The 20,324-nt window shown below is 43.0% G+C and overlaps 1 protein-coding gene and 1 pseudogene across 2 annotated transcripts in view; one reads left to right on the forward strand and one right to left on the reverse strand.

The window, feature by feature from the left end:
- The first annotated feature begins 439 nt into the window (after positions 1-439).
- On the forward strand, positions 440-785 carry LOC122437158 (annotated as a pseudogene).
- A 15,526-nt stretch (positions 786-16,311) lies between these two features.
- Positions 16,312-20,324, reverse strand: part of SMAP2 (small ArfGAP2) — a 46,750-nt gene continuing 42,737 nt past the window's right edge. For both annotated transcript variants that reach the window (XM_043461760.1, XM_043461761.1), the window contains exon 10: positions 16,312-17,666. In XM_043461760.1, coding sequence (XP_043317695.1) covers positions 17,541-17,666 — 126 coding nt within the window. In that variant the 3' untranslated portion in view covers positions 16,312-17,540. The remainder of the gene's footprint in view (positions 17,667-20,324) is intronic.

Below are 20,324 nucleotides of genomic sequence, written 5' to 3' on the forward strand. Positions count from 1 at the left end.
TAGAAAGTTCGATTACATGGTCAGAACTTACACCAATCAATGAAAATTTGTTTTACAACACATACACGGAGATCGTGGATAGACACAACCCACATAGTCCAAAGCACTGCTGGTGTCTAGAAGCATAAAGAATTAATAAAACCCAATTCTTTGTTTTAGGCAGTACTACCTTTAAAGTAATTTGGAAATTACAAATTTGGAAAACTCAGCCATGGCCACAGGACTGGAAAAAGTAAGTTTTCATTCTGATCCCAAAGAAAGGCAATGCCAAAGAATGTTCAAACTACCATACAATTGCACTCATTTCACAAGCTAGCAAAGTAATGCTCAAAATCCTTCAAACTAGGCATCAACAGTACGTGAACCAAGATCTTCCAGATGTAGAAGCTGGACTTGGAAAAGGCAGAGAAACCAAAGATGAAATTACCAACATCTGCTCTTGGGCTCAGACCTAGGTTGTGTTAAAATGGCTAAATGCACCAAGAAAGTTGGAATCGTGGGCAAATACACCACCTGTTATGGTGCCTCCCTCAGGAAAATGGTGAAGAGAACTGAAATCAGCCAGCATGCCAAGAATACCTGCTCCTTCTGTGGCAAAACCAAGATGAAGAGATGAGCTGTGGGCATTTGGCACTGTGGTTCCTGCATGAAAACAGCAGCTGGTGGTGCCAAGACCTACAACACCACTTCTGTCGCAGTAAAGTCTGCCATCAGAAGACTGAAGGAATTGAAGGACCAGTAGAAGCACCACCATTTGATAATGTTGGTAGCCTATAGTAAATGGGTTGATTTATGTAACAAAATTACTTTGGCTTGTTAATTAAAAAAAAATTCCCCAACATCTGCTGGATCACAGAAAAAGCAAAGGAATTCCAGAAGAACTTCTGCTTCATTGACTACGCTAAAGCCTTTGACTGTGTGGATCACAACAAACTGGAAAATTCTTAAAGAGATGGGAATACCAGACCACTTTACCTGCCTCCTGAGAAATCTGTATGCAGGTCAAGAGGCAACAGTTAGAATCGGACATGGAAAAACGGACTGGTTCAAAACTGGGAAAGGAGTACGTCAGGGCTGTATATTGTCACCTTGCTTATTTAACTTATATGCAAAGTACATCATGCTAAATGCTGGGCTGGAAGAACCATAAGCTGAAATCAAGACTGCAAGGAGAAATATCAACAACTTCAGATATGCAGATTATACCACCTAATGGCAGAAAGTGAAGAGGAACTAAAGAGCCTCTTGATGAGGGTGAAAAAAGAGAGTGAAAAAGCTGGCTTAAAACTCAACATTCACAAAACTAAGATCATGGCATCCGGTCCCATCACTTCATGGCAAATAGATGGGGGGAAAGTGGAAACAGTGACAGACTTCATTTTCCTGGGCTCCAAAAGCACTGCAGATGGTGACTGCAGCCATGAAATTAAAAGATGCTTGCTCTTTGGAAGAAAAGCTATGACCAACCTAGACAGCATATTAAAAAGCTGAGACATGACTTTGCCAACAAAGGTCCATATAGTCAAAGCTATGGTTTTTCCAGTAGTCATGTACAGATGTGAGAGCTGGACCATAAAGAAGGTTGAGCAATGAAGAATTGATGCTTTTGGACTGTGGTGCTGGAGAAGACTCTTGAGAGTCCCTTGGAAATCAAATCAGTCAATTCTAAAGGAAATAAAACCCAAATATTCACTGGAAGGACTGAAGCTGAAGCTCCAATAATTTGGCCATCCAATGTGAAGACTGGACACATTGGAAAAGACTTTGATGCTGGGAAAGATAAAAGGCAGGAGAAGGAGGTGACAGAGGATGAGATGGTTGGATGGCATCATCCACTCAATGGACACCAGTTTAAGCACACTCAAGAGATAGTGAAGGACAGGGAAGCCTAGAGTGCTGCAGAGTCAGTCAGACACGACTTAGCGACTGAACAACACCACTTTTAAAGTAGTCTGCGATTTGTAATCAAAAGGGATCTGGGTTTGAGTCCAGCTCCTTCCCTTGTCGGCTGTGGCAAACCACGTAATCCCACTGATCCCGTTTCCTCTTCTGTAAATGGAGATGATAAACCTTTCTCCAAAGATGGACCTGTCTGGCCCAGCCCTCGCAGCCTTTGTGTCAACCCGACTCAGAGACTGGGAGCACACCGCGAGCCACAGATGACGCCGGGCTGGGCAGAGGCGGCGCTTCCCGGCTTGACCGCTTTCCAGACCCAAGGGAGCCCTGGCTCACCCCTCTCACCCGCTCTGACCGCTTCCGCGGACCGGTCACCGCGCAGGGACAAGACGCTCCCACGTAGCGCAGCCCTGGCCGAAGCGCCTGCGCGACAAGCAGCCTCGGCGCGCGGTTCCCAGCGTCCTCCGGAGCAGCCTGCGGGCGCCTCGGGGGATGCTCTCCAGGGATGCGCCCCGGGATGCGGTTACATCACTCTGCTTTGCTTGCAGCCTGGGGCTAGAACCCAGCGTAAGGCAAGCCTGCTCCTGCGGAAGGAGACGGAGCCTGTCTTCTCGCCCGTCTGAAGACTACTGAATAGAACCAGCTCTCCTCTGCCGGGTATAGACTTGTGAATGTTTCCGCGGGGAGATTTGAAACCCTTGACAAAGGAAAACATCGATATCTCTTTTTTTGTAGAAACAGCATTGGTATAAAATGATCCATACCACTTTCATTTAATATGTACATAGAAAAGACTGAAAGTGGAATGGAATCCAGTGTTTCATTAAAAGAGTCAGACACGACTTAGTGGCTGAACAACAACGATTATGTAGTTTTTTGTTCCAGCATTCAAGAAGTCCTTAGGTTAATTGCTTTCCTTATATTTCTGAAATACCACAAAATACGAAATAATTATTAGCTATAATTTCAACGAGTAACCGTTGCTAACTTTTGTTGCACACACTCACCTACACACACCCATACCCACACCATTTTTTCATATCTTTTATGTATTTTCTGCAGAAATGACTATACTCTAATGCTATTTTATCTTCTACATCGATAGCTTACAAAAGCAACAATTTAGAAAACAGAATAAAGCAATGTCACTGCTAGCTGTTATGAACTGAGTGTCTGTCTCCCCAACTAGCCCCACAAATTCATATGTTGAAACTCTAACCCCCAGAGTAGCTATATTTGGAATAAGAAAGCACAGACCTTCCTCAGCTTATGATGGGGTTGCATCTGGATAAACCCATAGTACTTTGAAAATACTGTAAGTCAAAAATGCATTTAATACACCTCACCTAGCTTAGCTTAACCTACCTTAAATGTGCTTAAAACACTTACATTAGCCTAGAGTTGGCCAATATCATCTAGCACAGAGCCTATTTTGTAATAAAGTATTGAATATTTCATGTAATTTACTGAATACTGTACTGAAAGTGAAAAACAGAATGGTTGTAGGTACAGAATGGTTGTAAGTGTATTGGTTGTTTATCCTTGTGACTGTCACTGTCTGGGAGCTGAGGCTCACTGCCACTGCCCAGCATCATGAGAGAGTATTATACCGATTATTGCTAGCTCAAGAAAAAAGTAAAAATTCAAATTATAGTTTCTACTGAATGCATATCACTTTTACACCACTGTAAAATTGAAAACTCATAAGTCAGGGACTCTCTATAATTAAGATGAAATAAGATCATAAGGGTGGGACCCTGATCCCATAGGATGAGTGTCCTTTTAAGAAGAGACAGCAGAGAGCTTACTTTCTCTCTGAAGGCAGGCACTGAGGAAAGTTAATATGAGGATTTAGCGAGAAGTCGCCTATGTACAGCCAGGAAGAGAGCCCTCACCAGAAACTGATCCTGCCAAACCTTGATCTGGAACTTCTAGCTTTCAGAATTATGAAGAAATAAATTTCCATTGTTTAAGCCACCCAGCCTATGATATTTTGTTATATAACAGCCCAAGCAGAGTAACATACTAGCATGTAGTATTTACAGTGTATGAAGCTTTGTTCCAAGTGCATTATATATTTTAACCAATGTGGTCCTCATAACAACCTCTTGAGGTAAATGCTATTATTATTCCCAATTTGTAGATAAGAAAACAGGTTTGGAGAAGTTAAGTAGCTTGTCCTGCATCTTACAGCTTGCAAGTGATGAATCCAAGCAGTCTGCTCTTCTACCTGCTACTAAACAAAACCATGGCATAAAATATAATAAAACGCTAATGGTAAAGTCTAGGTAGTGGTACATGGATGCTCACTGTAAAAGTCTTTCAACTTTCCTGTATGTTTGAATGTTTTCATAATAAAATATTGATAAGAATAAATAAGAATTATGCAGGACCTTATCAATAAAGTCACAAAAATTAATGATTTAAATGGAAAGAATAGTGATGTACATCATGTTCATGGATTAGAATAGAACTTTCTAAATATGTCAGCTTCCTCCACTTTAATGCTCCCCAATAAAAATCTCAACTTTTCCTTTTAATAAGTTAAATGATTCTAAAGTTTACCAGGAATGGTAAGTATTCCAGAATGGCCAATAAAATTTTCCAACAATACTGATGTCAGACTTGACCTACCAATGTAACTTGTATAAATTGTTTTACCAATATAATACAAGGCTTGATAATCAAAATAAGATAAAACCAGCACCAAAATATACTCTGAAACTAATAAAATTAAATTGAAACCCTCCAAACAGACTTGTTAGTTTACTTAAATTTAATATATTATAAAAGTGGAATTTCAAATTAGCAAAGTGATGATTATTCATTAAGTGTCGTGAAGACAACTAGTTAGCCATTTAGATGCAAGTGAAAGAGGAGAGTGAAAAAGTTGGCTTAAAGCTCAACATTCAGAAAACTAAGATCATGGCATCTGGTCCCATCACTTCATGGCAAATAGATGGGGAAACAGTGGCTGACTTTATTTTGGGGGGCTCCAAAATCACTGCAGATGGTGATTGCAGCCATGAAATTAAAAGACGCTTACTCTTTGGAAGGAAAGTTATGACCAACCTAGATAGCATATTAAAAAGCAGAGACATTACTTTGCCAACAAAGATCCGTCTAGTCAAGGCTATGGTTTTTCCAGTGGTCATGTATGGATGTGAGAGTTGGACTGTGAAGAAAGCTGAGCGCCAAAGAATTGATGCTTTTGAACTGTGGTGTTGGAGAAGACTCTTGAGAGTCCCTTGGACTGCAAGGAGATCCAACCAGTCCATCCTAAAGGAGATCAGTCCTGGGTGTTCATTGGAAGGACTGATGCTGAAGCTGAAACTCCAATACTTTGGCCACCTCAATGCGAAGAGTTGACTCACTGGAAAAGACCCTGATGCTGGGAGGGATTGGGGGCAGGAGGAGAAGGGGACGACAAAGGATGAGATGGCTGGATGGCATCACTGACTCGATGGACATGAGTTTGAGTAAACTCCGGGAGTTTGTGGTGGACAGGGAGGCCTGGCATGCTGCAATTCATGGGGTCGCAAAGAGTAGGACATGACTGAGCAACTGAACTGAACTGAGTAGTCTGCTTGGGCTGCTACAACTAAATACCACAGATTGGATGGCTTGTTGTTCAGTCACTCAGTTGTATCTGACTCTTTGCAACCCCGTGGACAGCAGCAGTCCAGGCTTCCCTGTCCTTCACCGTGTCCCGGAGTTTGCTCAAACTCATGTCTGTAGAGTCAGTGATGCCATCCAACCATCTCATCCTCTGTCACCCCCTTCTCCTCCTGTCTTCTATCTTTTCCAGCATCAAGGTCTTTTCCAATGAGTTGGCTGTTCACATCAGGTGGCCAAAGTATTGGAGCTTCAGCTTCAGCAAAAGTCCTTCCAATAAATATTCAGGGTTGACTGCCTTTAGGATTCACTAGTTTGATCTCCTTGTAGTTCAAGGGACTCTCAAGACTCTTCTCCAGCACCACAGTTCAAAAGCATCAATTCTTCAGTGCTCAGCCTTCTGTATGGTCCAACTCACATCCCTACATGAAAGCGAAAGTGAAAGATGCTCAGTCATGTCAGACTCTTTGCAACCCCATGGACTAGTCCATGGAATTCTCCAGGCTGGAATACTGGAGTGGATGGTAGCTTTTGCCTTCTCCAGGTGATCTTCCCAATGCAGGAATCTAACCCAGGTCTCCCGCATCTTTACCAGCTGAGCCACAAGGGAAGCCCAAGAATACTGGAGTGGGTAGCCTATCCCTTCTCCAGGGGATCTTCCCGATCCAGGAATTAAACCAGGGTCTCCTGCATTGCAGGCAGATTCTTTACCAACTGAGCTATTGCGGAAGACCATCTGTACATGACTACCAGAAGAACCATAGCTTTGACTATGTGGACCTTTGTCAGCTAAGTGATGTCTCTGCTTTTTAATACACTGTCTAGGTTTGTCATAGCTGTTCTTCCAAGGAGCAAGCATCTTTTAATTTTGTAGCTGCAGTCACCATCTGCATTGATTTTGGTGGTATCATTTGCATGTCTGAGGTTATTGATATTTCTCCTAGCAATCTAGATTCCAGCTTGTGATTCATCTAGTCTGGCATTTTGCATGATGTACTCTGCATATAAGTTAAATAAGCAGGGTGACAATACACGGCCTTGACGTACTCTTTTCGCAATTTTGAGCTAGTTCGTTGTTCCATATCCAGTTCTGACTGTTGCTTCTTGACCTGCATACAGATTTCTCAGGAGGCAGATAAGGTGGTCTTGTATTCCCATCTCTCAGAATTTTCCACAGTTTGTTGTGATCCACACAGTCAAAGGCTTTAGCATAGTCAGTGAAGCAGAAGTAGGTGTTTTTCTGGAATTCCTTTGCTTTTTCTGTGATCCAAGGAATGTTGGCAATTTGATCTCTGGTTCCTCTGCCTTTCTATACCCAACTTGTACATCTGGAAGTCCTTGGTTCATGTACCACTGAAGCCTAGCTTGAAGGACTTTGAGCATAATCTTACTAGCATGTGAAACGAGTACAATTGTATGATAGTTTGAACATTCTTTGGTATTGCCCTTCTTTAGGATTAGAATGAAAACTAATCTTTTCCATCTGTAAATTTTATTCAAATCACAATTGCTATTCACATTTCTGTTACAATGTTCAGCCTTATTCTTTAGAATTACCACTTTCACCACTAATGTCTGATAGGGTCAAGTAGAAATTAACACTATGACTAATGACAGAGTGAGGCCCAATTTCAATTTATAATTATTTAACTTTCTAAGTATTTTCCATCACAAATAATTGTCAACTTCCAGCAGAATGATGGAAAAAGTGCAGGAGGAATCTATGCTAGCACTCTATCGCTTCCAAGCACTTACAATGGTAAGTTTAGTTGCAGGAGCTGATGTTGTTTGTGTCGTATGCATACCTTTTAGACTTTCCAGTGTGCTTCAGCGATGCCAGCTGCCTGTATTTGCATCTCTGCAGCTGGGCAGGGAATTAACACTGATTACCCTCCCACTACCCCCACCACCAGGCTTCCCAGGTGGCTCAGTGGGTAAAGAATCTGCCCGCAATGCAGGAGACACAGGAGATGTGGATTCAGTCTCTGGGTTGGTAAGATCCCCTGGAGGAGGGTACAGCAACCCACTTCTTGCCTGGAGAATCCCCATGGACAGAGGAGCCTGGCAGGTTATAGTCCATGGGGTTGAAAAGAGTTGGACGCGACTGAGCAGACATACAAGCACCCCCACCACCAGCCTTCAACCAATGACTCTCATCAGTTGGTTTGACAATACTCAGACTGGTCACCACTAGATGGCATGATTCTCAGGTTATTATGCAGTTTCCCAGAGTTTCAGTGAGATTAAACTCGTCTCCTACAGAGGGGGCTTCCCTGGGAGCTCAGATGGTTAAGAATCCACCTGCAATGCGGGAGACCTGGGTTCGATCCCTCAGTTGGGAAGATGCCCTGGAGGAGGGCATGGCAACCCAGGGTTGCTGCCTGGAGAATCCCCATGGACAGAGGTGCCTGGCAGACTGCAGTCCATGGGGTCTCACAGACTCAGACACGACTGAGCGGCTAAGGACACAACACTCCTACAGAGGTAACTAGCTTAATAATGTACCTTTTACTGGCTACCTTCCTTTCCACCTCCTTCCCTCATTTCCTATTGGTATTTCCCAAATAAACTACTTGGGCCCAATCCTTTGTCAGAGTATGTTTCTGAGAGAACCCAAATCAGACAGTCACTGAAGGCAGGAACAGTGATCCTACAAGTCATACGGTCTTTGTATTTTTTGTTTTTGTTTTGGCCACACTGTGTGGCATGTGGGATCTTAGTTCCCGGACCAGGGACTGAATCTTCACCCCCTGTAGTGGAAGAGCAGAGTCTCAACCCCTGGACCCCCAGGGTATTTCCATGCAGTCCCTATAAAGTGAGTGCCTTACCAGTGCACACTACCCTCATCCCGAGCAATAATATCCTACATTCTATATTTAATGTACCAATTCTATTTCTCCTAATACACATTAAAAATGAATACAAGCACATTTACAATTTGTGTACTTTCATATATGGGAGAGGGGGAGGGGTAGACAGGGAGTTTGGGGTTAATAGATGCAAACTATAACATATTGAATGGACAGACAACATGATATTCTGTATAACACAGGGAACAATATTCATGTTCTGGGATAAACCATAATGGAAAAGAATATTAAAAAGAATGCATAATTTGTATTACTGGGTTAATTTGCTATGGAGAAGAAATCAACACATTTTAAATCAACCACAATAAAAAATTAAAAATAAAAATTGTCTTTCAGCCTCACAGTCACCCCAGCTTTGAGCTTCTGCTTCCAGTGAATTCATTTGGTTTATAAATCAACTTGTCACTCCACTTAAATAATTCAGGATTTTGCTGGAGTTCTTTCTCCTCAAAGGAACAACCTTCACTAACACATGAGAGTAAACAGATGATTTTCTTTCTTCTCTTGTCCTCTCTGAAACAATCTTCCAGGATCTATTGCTTTCACTAGGGTGTGGGCACTCAAAGTTAATGCCCTTTCTCCATCTTGGGAGACAGTGGGACAGAATAAGGCCATTTTCTTCCTGCTTTCCTTAAACCCTCACAGAATTCATAAACCAGACTGAGCAGTTTTATGATAACTTTTATAGGAGAGTCAGGGAAATTCAGAATTACAATCGCAATTAACTTGACCTCTCTTAAAAAGAAAGTACTTGGCACGCTGAACTTCTCAGGGACTGTAGTTACAACCCTCATCCTACAGGTGTCCTTTTCTTTGAGGCTGTAGTCCATAACTCTCTTCCCTGGGAAAACTACACCCCTTTCCAGAAGAAGGGTCTCACCCCCTGTCCTTTCCGCCTTCTTAGTCCTTGTCGTATGGTCTTAAGTTCTAGTTAAAAGGAGCAGATGGAACACATGTATTTAGCTCCACTCCCTCACAAAAATCCCATCATAACTGCAGAAAAAAAGGACTTAAAACCAAAGGCATAAACCCAAGGATACATTGAATAGAGAGGAGAAAAACAAAATTTTGGCAACTGAACAACGAACGGATGAGTGCCGACAGCCTTATGAGTCCAGAAAAGTCTGACTCCTTAGTGAGCAGTGGGAAAGCCAAGAAGCAACCTAATTTACATTCCAGAATCCCCAGAAGCAAACACACTGGTCGCCTAGGGGCCCCTCTGAAAATGGGGAGTTCAGGCCATGCTAACCATAGAACATTGGTTGCAAATTTGTTAGAAGCAAATTCTCAGTGTCTCTCCACTACTCCAGTCAGGTGACTGTCCTTTGACCATCTCTGCAGGAGACTGGAGGAGTCATTTAAGAAAAAGATAAAACAGACGGGTCTCTGAACAGAAGAACCGCAGGCAGAGTTGAGGGGTGGGCACTATGCTGGAAATACAGGGAACAGGGCAAGGATATGTGAACATTTACACACTGAACTTGAGATTCCCAGTCTTCTTTCCAAAATGCTTCTAGCCAGGTCTATACTCCCTGGGCAGCAAATTTGTAAAACTTCTCCAGTGACTCCACCCGGCCAAAGAGAAAAAGATCTAAAGATGCTGACATTGAAGGTTCTCCAAGGATATGCAGGCAGACCGTTACTCGGTTCAGTTTTGGGCAGCTCTGGCTCCACGTGCTGTGATGTGTTTAGTTGCTGAGTTGTGTCCGACTCTTTGAGGCCCCATGGACTGTAGCCTGCCAGGCTCCTCTATCCATGGGGGTTCTCCAGGCAAGAATACTGGAGTGGGTTGCCATGCCCTCCTCCAGGGAATCTTCCCAACCCAGGGTTCGAACCCAGGTCTCCCACACTGCAGGCAGATGCTTTACCGTCTGAGCCACCAGGGAAGCCCATGGCACCTGGGATCTCTTGATCTGGCATTCAATCCACACCAAGGCCAAGTAGGAAAAGAGTTGCTCGCCAAAGAGAGCTTAGTTTCGAAAACCATAAATGCCTCCTTGGTGGTTCCTTTTTATTTCTAATATTTATTTATTTAGCTGCACCAGGTCTTCATCACGGCATGCAGTATCTTTAGTTGCGGCATGTGAACTCTTAGTTGCAGCATGTGGGATCTAGGTCCCTGACCAGGGATCGAACCCAGGCCCCTGCTTTGGGAGTGCAGATCTTAGCCACTGGACCACCATGGAAGTCCCATTATTGGTTCTTTACTTAGGGCTTGTAAGAGGGTCCATACAGTATCCTGATCTGCTACTGAGCTACTGAATCGCAAGGGCTGAGGGAAGAAGTGCCTGTAGCCTGAATAAGAGAACCATCTGTCGTTCTGGGCTCTACTTGAAATAGGCAGCTTTTCACATCACCCCCAAAACTGGTTGGGTCAACACATCTATCATGTATATGCTTCACAAATCCAAAGGGACTCATCTGGTGTGGTACTTCTCTTTTTAATACAGAGGAGAGAAAACAACTTATTCCTTCCTTTAAAAGGATCAGCCCAACATGCCTCAAATAATTCATTGATGTGGCAGGATTCCTTACAGATTGGTTTATATGATAGATTGCCTATTATTTCCTGCTTAAAACAACAATAATCCTTTATTGTCTCTCACAGTTTCTGTAAGTCAGAAATTCAGACAGGGCACAGAGCAGACAGCTTGTGTTTGCACCATGATGTTGGGAGCCTAACTGGAAGACACAAAGGCAAAGAACTGGAATCATCCGAAGGGTATTCACTGTCACATGGGCCTGGCCAGGGCTGTTGACCAGAAACCCACATGTGACTTCTCCATGTGGCCTGAGCTTAAAATATATTGGCTCGGTATGAAGGGCAAGAGTCCTGAGAGAGAGAACCAGGAAGAGGCCATACAGCCTTTGTATAATGTAGCCTGGGAAGAGAGTCAGTGTTGTATCTGCTGTATTCTGTTGGTTAAGGCAGTTATAAAGGCCTATTCATGTTCAAAGGAAGAGAAAATAGACCTCTTCAATGGAAGAAGGCCAATGTCACGATTATAAGATGAGGATGTGAGTGGGGTGTATGCCAGTGAGGCCATCTTTGGAAAATACAATCTACTTTGAAGAGAGAGCCAAAGCCTCTACACGCTGAACTACTGCATAGATCTAAGAGATGGCACATTCCTCAGATTGGGTAGTAAACTCACACTGATGTTCTATCACATGGAAGCAGATTGTTTCTGATATTTTTGCTTATCAGGATAAATTACTTCTCCCAAAGTATAATGTTAATAGACATATGTGACATGTCAAGCATTATCCTGATTAAATTCAATAAGGAGATGCCTTCTAGAACAGCACCTGTCATGAGGATAACCCACTTTGGAGGTATTAGCCCAGAGAAGTTTACCATAATTTACTATCATTCTTCCAAACCCATCCATCTTTTGCACCAGCTAGACTTCAGGTTGAATGGACCTGGGGCCTCTTAAATTTCCCCCAGAGATGTAATACTGTTCTGGTTTATTATTTCAGTAAGGAAGAGTTTCAGGGTCTTCCTCTTCCTCCACTCTTTCCTCAACAGTCCTTACTTCGCAGGTCAAGCCAATGTAAGAAATCTATCAGTTGCTAAGGGCATCTTTTTCTAACTGGACACTCAGAAACTTGGGGGGAACTGCTACAGGAGGGGTTTAAGATTCCACTTGGCCTATGGTGAGGCTGACTTAGGTCAAAACTCCATCATTACCTGATCACCATATGCTCCCACTCTGACACATGGACAAAAATACTATGAGTAGGACATAGCAATAGTTAACAGCTAGTGTCCAACTGTTGCCCAGGTGCTTGTGTAGTTTCCCTAGTGTATTTACCCAGATAAAATGGTAATGGGTCCCTTTGGGGAAAGCCAGAAGATAAACATTACACATTAATAAGGCTTTTACAAGCTCCATCCTCAAGAATATCTGTCTCTCCATTATTCAATAGGCTGTGAACTCAGGTCTAGCAACAGAACATAGGGCTGTATTTCTATCTTACTGACATCTGTCTCCAAACCCTGAGAAAATTTGGCTATACAGATCAAGTGGGGCTCTAGTGAGCTGCCATTTGTCTGGGTCCCTAGCTTCAATTAATTAATCACCTCCAAAGATCTTGGTATCCATTCTGATTATAATAACTTGCAGGTGGGCCACTGTTAAAGGCTATTATTGGAAATGCTCAAGTCCACTGAAAATAGGAAGTACACTTCACTAGTATTCTTGGCCTACAGAGAACACCTACTAAGTCGTGTTTTAATGATTCTAGCACTTCTCTAACAAAGTATGTCTCAAGCCATTGGGTAAAGGGAATGCCTTCAGTGTTTTATCAGGTTGGGAAAAGGAATGATATATTTGGTAATTCGTCCCAGAATTCCTTGAGTTTAGGAAGCTTTTCTCTACATTATACAAAGGAATTTCTGTCATCCCAGATTTTAGGATTGGCCAATATAAGGTTTGTATGCATGCATATACGTTTAGTCGCTAAGTCATGTCCGACTCTTTGAGACCCCATGGACCGTAGCCCCCCAGGCTCCTCTGTCCATGGAATTTTCCAGGCAAGAATGCTGGAATGGGTTGCCATTTCCTCCTCCAGGGGATCTTACAGACCCAGGGATTGAATCCACGTCTCCTGTGTCTCCTGCATTGGCAGGTGGATTCTTTACCACTGAGCCACCTGGGAATACCCTAATATAATGTTAAGCATTATCTATTTATAATATGCCCAGGGGGACTTCCCTAGTGGTCCTGTGGTTAAGAATCCACCAACCAAGGCAGGGAACACGGGTTCTATCCCTGGTCTGGGCGGATTCCACAATGCCTTGGGACAATTAAGCCCATGCGCCAGAACCACTGAGCCGAAGCCAGCATGCTCTAGAGCCTGCTCTCTGCAACAGAAACCCACTGCGATGAGAAGCCCACACTCACTGCAACCAGAGAAAGCCTGTTAGCAGCAACGAAGACCCAGTACAGCCAGGAATAAATAAAAAGATATTTTCCCTTACTCTGAGATAAACTTTTCTACTCTTTTAATAAACAGTTCTTAAACTTAATCTACTCAAGGTATACAGATGGCAAACAAACATATGAAAAGATACTCAACATTATGTGTTAGGTAATTATAAATTAAAACAGCAGTGAGATACCACCACACACCTATTAGAATGGCCTGAATCCCCAAACAGTGAGAACACCAAGTGCTGGCAAGGATGCAGAGCGATAGGGACTCACTCATCTCTGCTAGGAATGCAAATGGTTCAGCCGCTTTGGAAGACACTTTCTTACAAAACTAAATATACACTTATCATATGATCCAATAGCCATGTTCCCTGGTAACTACTCAAAGGAATTGGAAATTATGTCTACACAAAAACCTGCACACAGATGTTTATAGCAACTTTATTTATAATTGCCGAAACTTGGAAGCAATCAAGATGTCCTTCAGTAAGTGAATAGATTCAAATAAATTATGGTACATTCAGACACTGAAATATTATCCAGCACTAAAAAGAAATGAGCTATCAAGCCATGAAAAGACAAAAATGCATATTACTAAGTGAAAGCAGTCAATCTGAAAAAGGTCACAAACAGTATGATTCTAGGTATATGACATTCTGGAAAAGCCCAAACTATGGAGACAGTGAAAAAAAAAATCAGTAGCTTCCAGGAGTTATGGGGGAGCGAGGCATGGAGAGGCAGAGCACAGCGGATTTGCAAGATGTGAAACGACTCTGTATGATACTGTAATGATGGCTACATGTCATTGTACCTTTGCCAAAACCCATAGATTACACAACACCAGAACGAACCTTAATGTAAATTATGGATTTTGGATGATCCGATCTGTTGCTATGGGTTCATTGTATCAAATGTACTCCTCTGGTGCAGAATGTCAAAAGTGGAGGAGGCTAGGTGAGGGACAGAGGTGTTTGGGAACTCTATACTTTCTGCTCCATTTTGTTGTGAACCTAAAACTGCTCTAAAAAATATAATCTACTAACTTTTCTTTAAAACGTCTTTACCACAGAACTTTTCAGAGCCATTTCTACTTGGATATTTATATTCTAGATGTACAAGAGTTGATATGACATGCAATCTTTCCCAAGCTTATTTTAGCGTTTTTGTGCTGCACCTGTTAGCATCTCGTGTGCCTCATGAGATGCTGTTCTGAGCTGCTTCATTTTTCCTACCCCCTAATAACTTGGTCCTTATTCAGCTCTTGCCCTTCTCTGGTCCCCTAGATCTGGTCTTGTTTCTCAAACATGTTGTCAGCAAGGCAAGAGTGAGCTGCCTGAATCCCAAATCTGATTGTGTCACTCCACTGTTTACCACAGTTGAGGCTAAACTCATTCCTGGGCTGCAGGAAGCCCCCCGTGATCTGGTCCAACCCCAGCGAGGTCCCACCTCTCATGACACCTTGACTAATACCAGACCTTAGAAACAGAGAACTGCCTGTGCTTCTTGGAATGTTCTGTGGTTTTGCAGGTCTCTCTCTCTGATCACATGGTACAATCTGCCTGGACTATTCTCCCCGCTCCACACCACTCGATTGTTAACTGCTAACTTGCCCCCAGGACTCAGCTCAAGTGCCTCTGTCCTTAGGAAGGTTTCCCCGACCTTCCTAGCTCCCATAAAGCATGTCTAAGAGATTCAGTCTGTTGCCCCATGACTCTGTGAGCGTCTTAAGAGCAGGGACTGTGATTCATTTTTTTTCTCTTCAAAATGTTTTTTCTTATCTCTTCAAATTCTAAAAGCTGATGAACCTTAAGGCTCAGTCTTCTCTTCACGCTTTCTCCTTAGACGACTTCACCTGGTCTCAAGGCTTTATATACCATCCACACTCTGGTGACTCTCAACCCAATACCTCCACCAAACCATTTTCAGTGCAGACGTCAACCTTTGCTCTGCTCTTTTTACAGATCTCCACACAACTGGCTCCTTATTCAGGTCTCAGTTGAAATGTAACCTCCTTCTGACTGCTCCACTCAAACGGTCCCATACCCACCCTCTCCCCTAATCTTGTCTTACCTGGTATTATTACCACCCAAAATCAGATCGTTCATTTACTTGTTTATTGTCCATCTCTCCTACCCACACCATCCCATGAGTTCAGGGAGTTTTGATTCACTGTTTTATTCCAGAGCCTAAGACAGTGCTGGGCACATTGAAAGCTTTCTTTAAACACTTGTTGAATGAATTGACATAGGCCTGGCACATAATATTTGCTAACATTTGCGGGCAAAGTGCTCTGTGTGCTAAATGTACCACAGGAATTGCTTCATTTTACACAAGCCCCATTTTACACTGATACACAGGGCTTTAGTAGCCAGGTCACAGAGTGAGAAGGGATATGAACACTGGCAGCCTGGTTCAGCGCTTTCTGAGTCATTGTGCTATCCTCTCATACCCGGAAGTATTCAAAAGGTGTACTCGAAGGAAGGAAGGAAAGGGGGAGGGGCCTCAGTTTTTCTATTGTTGGGGGGTACTTCTAGTTCCGATGAGTTCCGATGGTCCGGAACTCCAGCCCTTACAGACGTCCAGAATCCACTCCCTCACAACTCTAGATTCCACTGGGAAAAGGTCACCTTTCTGACTGCCTGAGTCTTGACCTGGCCCTTAGGTATGCTCCCTATGCAGTTGTTCTTTGTTTAATTAAAATACAGTTGATTTACAATGTTGTGCCAATCTCTGCTGTACAGAAAAGTGACTCAGTTATACACACACACACACACACATATATATTTACATTCTTTTCTAAATATTCTTTTCCATTCTGGTTTATCCCAGGAGACTGGCTATAGTTTCCTATGCTATAGTAGGACCTTGTTTATCCATTCTAAATGTAATCGTTTTTCAAAATACAGAAAGTGAGGGAACTGCCCCTGGAAAGCAGAAAACCTGGGTGGGACTCACCCTCCTCCACGAGTGACACACGGTGAGAATGAGCGAGCAGTGCTTCCCTGTAATATTTATTAAGGAATTTACACATACACAGGAGAAAGGCAACCAGGAGTTGTGGTTCCCACAGATGAAATCTTTTAAGCAACGTTTTCTTGTTTTAATTTTCAAGTGGGGTGAACGATGACTGAGAGGAAGGCTGCCCAGGCGTCCTGCCTCATACACCTGGACAGATGGGGGCGCAGGGCAGCCTGGACACACCAATATGAAACAGCGACTGGCCGGTCGGAGAGGGGAAAGGAGGAAGGGAGCTACCAATGAGATGGTAAATTTTTTTTTTTTAACTAAAGAAAAACTGGCAACAGTTTTAGGCTGTTGATAAATTAACTCCTCTCTGTTGTAAACCTAAAACCAAAAAAACAAAAACAAAAATACCCAGCGCAGACGGGGAGAGAGTGGGAGATGGAATCCACACACGCACACAAGCGTACACATGTTAAGCTCTGCATTCCCACTGGAGGAGCTGGTCCTCCAGCCACAGAGCCAGATCCTACCGGATGAAGGCAGGGAGTGGGGTGTGTGTCTTCGTGTGGGACCTTTGAAGAGTCTTTGGTGCTACGAAAGGCTGACCGAAGCAGCAAGTCCTGAAGTCTCAGATCCAGGAAACAATTCAGCATGAAGTAGAGTCAGATTTTTGCTCATCCTTGCCCCAGGGCTGGGGCCAAACCGCTCTAAGACTGTTTTAATTCGATTTCAGTACTTCCTTAATTTCCATAAATCAGGGGAGCATGATGCCTTTCTCACCCCCAAAATTTAAACCTATGGAAATACTGGGTTGGCCAAAACATTCTTTTGGTCAACCCAATAACTTACCATCACATATAGAAGGACCTCTAAACTCTCCCCTCTTTGCCTAAAATACATCCCCTACAGACCTTTCTGAGTCTGACAGAAGTTCCACCCTGTGGGACAGGTGCTCAGAGGTGTGCACATCTATCCTGCCGTCTAAGTGCCTTCTGCCAACGGCTCCTAAGGTGCGGCTGCCAGCAGAGAACCTGGGCTGAGGCTGGGGACGGAATCAGGACAGCTGGGGGACAAGCAACAGAGAGGTCTGCAGGTTTGCGATGCGGCTGGGCTAGGCAGGATGCCAAGTGCTAAGTGACCCGGACCGAGTGACTTCTAAACCAAACAGAGAGAAGTAGGAGAGGGGGATGGGGAAAGAGGAAACACAGGGAGACCGGGCGATGGGGAGAGTGGTAGTCATCCAGGTGTGCTGTTCCTATTTCCACATCTGAGGGCTGAGCGTCTGATTTGCTGCCTGTCCATTCCCACCATTCATGGACTGTCCATAGCTCAGCATGCCGTTGGTGCCACAGAAGCTCATCCCGGCCATCTGCTGGGTCATCTGAAAGGGAGAGAGGAGGCTTTCAGACAGGCGGTGGGCACGGGGCCAATTAGAGCAAAGGGCGGGAAGAAGTCCTTCCGCCTGCGGGGAGAGGAGAGTGAGACAAAGGGGAGCTCTGTCGTGGACAGAACTGTCCTGAACCTGCACAGATCATTCCGGGGACACCAGACCATGACGATGGAGGCCTCTGCCAAAGGGAGATGCTGTCTGAGACTAATGCTCAGGGAGGGGAAGGGGGAATCCTGGAGTGAGCTGACATAAAAGCGGCACAGGAGGTTATTCTGTTTCCTTTCCACTCTCATTCTGAAAAGAAGGGGCCTATTGTGAACTGGCTGGAGCCAACCCTGAGAGTATAAAGAGAAGCCCCCAGCCAGCCAGCACTCCTGTCTTTTCTCCAGCAAAGTCATTATCCAGAGTGTCAGGGAAAGTGCTGTGCATGCTCCAGTAGAGAGAAGACAAAGAAAAGGAAACTGGACTTTTCAGAAAGAACAAAGGCAGGCAGAAAAAAAAGACCAACATGTCTTCACAGTATGAGAAAGCAAGTTGCTGGGAGAAAAGGGTTGGTGGCATCAGGCCTGGGTGGGGTTGATGCTCCTCTAGGAATTTGATTAAAAGACTGGCTCCTGGCAGTGAACAGACAAAACTATTTATCAAAGAAAAATGACTTAAATTTCCCAAGTCTGGTACATTTTCTGTATAAGATCTTTTCCTTTAGGAGAAAGGCTAACTTTTTTTCTTCCACCAACTTTTAAAGAAAATTTCAGATTTACAGAAAGGTTGAAAGATTAGGGTAATGAGACCCATACATCTTTCCTTAAATTCAACAACTGGTAACATTTTTGCTTTATTTTATCTTTGATATATACATATGTATCAGCTTTAAAAAAATTTTGATAGACATTGAAAATTGCAGATATTGTGACATTTCACCTCTTAATAAGTCAGGAGGCATCTCATAGGAAGCTTCCCAGGTGGTGCTAGTGGTAAAAAAAAAAAAACTGGCCTGTCAATGCAGGAGACAAAGATCCCCTGGACAAGGAAATGGCAGCCCATTCCAGTATCCTTGCCTGGGAAATCCCATGGACAGAGGAGCCTGGTGGGCTACAGTCCAAGGGGTTGCAAAGAGTCTGACTCTTAGGTCTCATATGAAAGAAGACTTTCCTAGAATCACAATACAATGAACATGTTCAAGATATTTCACATTATACTATATTCTAATATACATTATATTTCATTTTTCATCTCTTTAGCCTCCTTTAACCTAGAGGAGTTTCCCCGCCATTTTTTCTTAACACCATTTGAAGAATCCAGGCCAGTTATTTTAGAGAAAATCCTTTAATTTAGATTTATCTCATGTTTTCTTATAATTGGATCCAAGTTAGATATTTTTGGCAAAAATTCTAATATATATATTTTTTGATGTGGACTACTTTTAAAGTCTATTGAATTTGTTACAATACTGCTTCTGTTTTATATTTTGGTTTTTTGGCATGTGAGGCATGTGGAATCTTAGCTTCCCCAACTAGGGATCAAACCCACACCCCCTGCATTGGAAAGTGAAATTTTAACCACTGGAACACCAGGGAAGACCCCCAAGATTCTATGTAAGTGATATTATATCCTTCTTAGTACAAGATACCAAGAAACGCATAAAACTAATGTGTCCCACTGTTGACAATTTTATGTTTGATCACTTATCTAAGGTTGTATCCATCATATGTCCTTTCATTGTAATTACTAAGTAATCTGAAGGGTATATCTTTGCAAATATGTGAATACCCTGTTCTTTCTATAATTATTAGTTGTCATTCTTCTGCAAAGAAGGCTTTCTCTCCCTCTATCCCACAGCCATTTTTTAAAAAATATGGACTCATGGATTTTTTTTCTTATCATACAAAGCCTAAAACTTTACTGGGATATGTTCGAGGTGACCATTTTGAGTCAGTTCTTCCAGATTCATACACAGTAGTTTCTTTCAACATTACATTCAAGTCTTTTATTTCTAGGAAATGTTCTTATATTAAGTTTTAAATTTTTAATCCTGTTCTATTTTATCTTTCTTCTTTGTGTGAGTGCTAAGTCTCTTCAGTCGTGTCCGACTCTTTGTGACCCTATGGACTGTAGTCCTCCACGCTCCTCTGTCCATGCATGGGATTCTCCAGGCAAGAATACTGGAGTGGGCTGCCATGCCCTCCTCCGGGGGACCTTCCCAGACATAAGAGAACCTGCATTGGCAGGCAGGTTCTTCAGCACTAGTGCCACCTTTGGGGGTCGCCAAACAAACATATTTATGTTAGATCTTCTTTGCTTAAGTTCTTTCTTTCTGATTCTTTTTAGTGCTCTCTATATTTAGTTTCTTTTCTCTGAGCTACTTCATGCCTTTCCTCTATGCCAAATATATTTTCAGTTGAATCTATTCTCCTCTGACTAACTTGTAATTCAGTCTATTTTTAAGATAATTGTGTCGTTTCTCAATTTGCTTCTTGAGTTCAGTAAACTTTCATTTCACAGCTTCCAGTTATTGGTCCATTTTGGTTCTAAGCTTTTCACTTTTTGATTCAAGCTGTTTTGTCTTACCTGCAAGTGTTTGTTACTGCTGCTGCTGAGGACACTTAATTCAGGATTGTGTAACAGTTTTCTTCTACTTCGTGACTGGTT

The sequence above is a fragment of the Cervus canadensis genome, chromosome 2, assembly GCF_019320065.1.
Source record: "Cervus canadensis isolate Bull #8, Minnesota chromosome 2, ASM1932006v1, whole genome shotgun sequence".
Taxonomy (NCBI): Eukaryota; Metazoa; Chordata; class Mammalia; order Artiodactyla; family Cervidae; genus Cervus; species Cervus canadensis.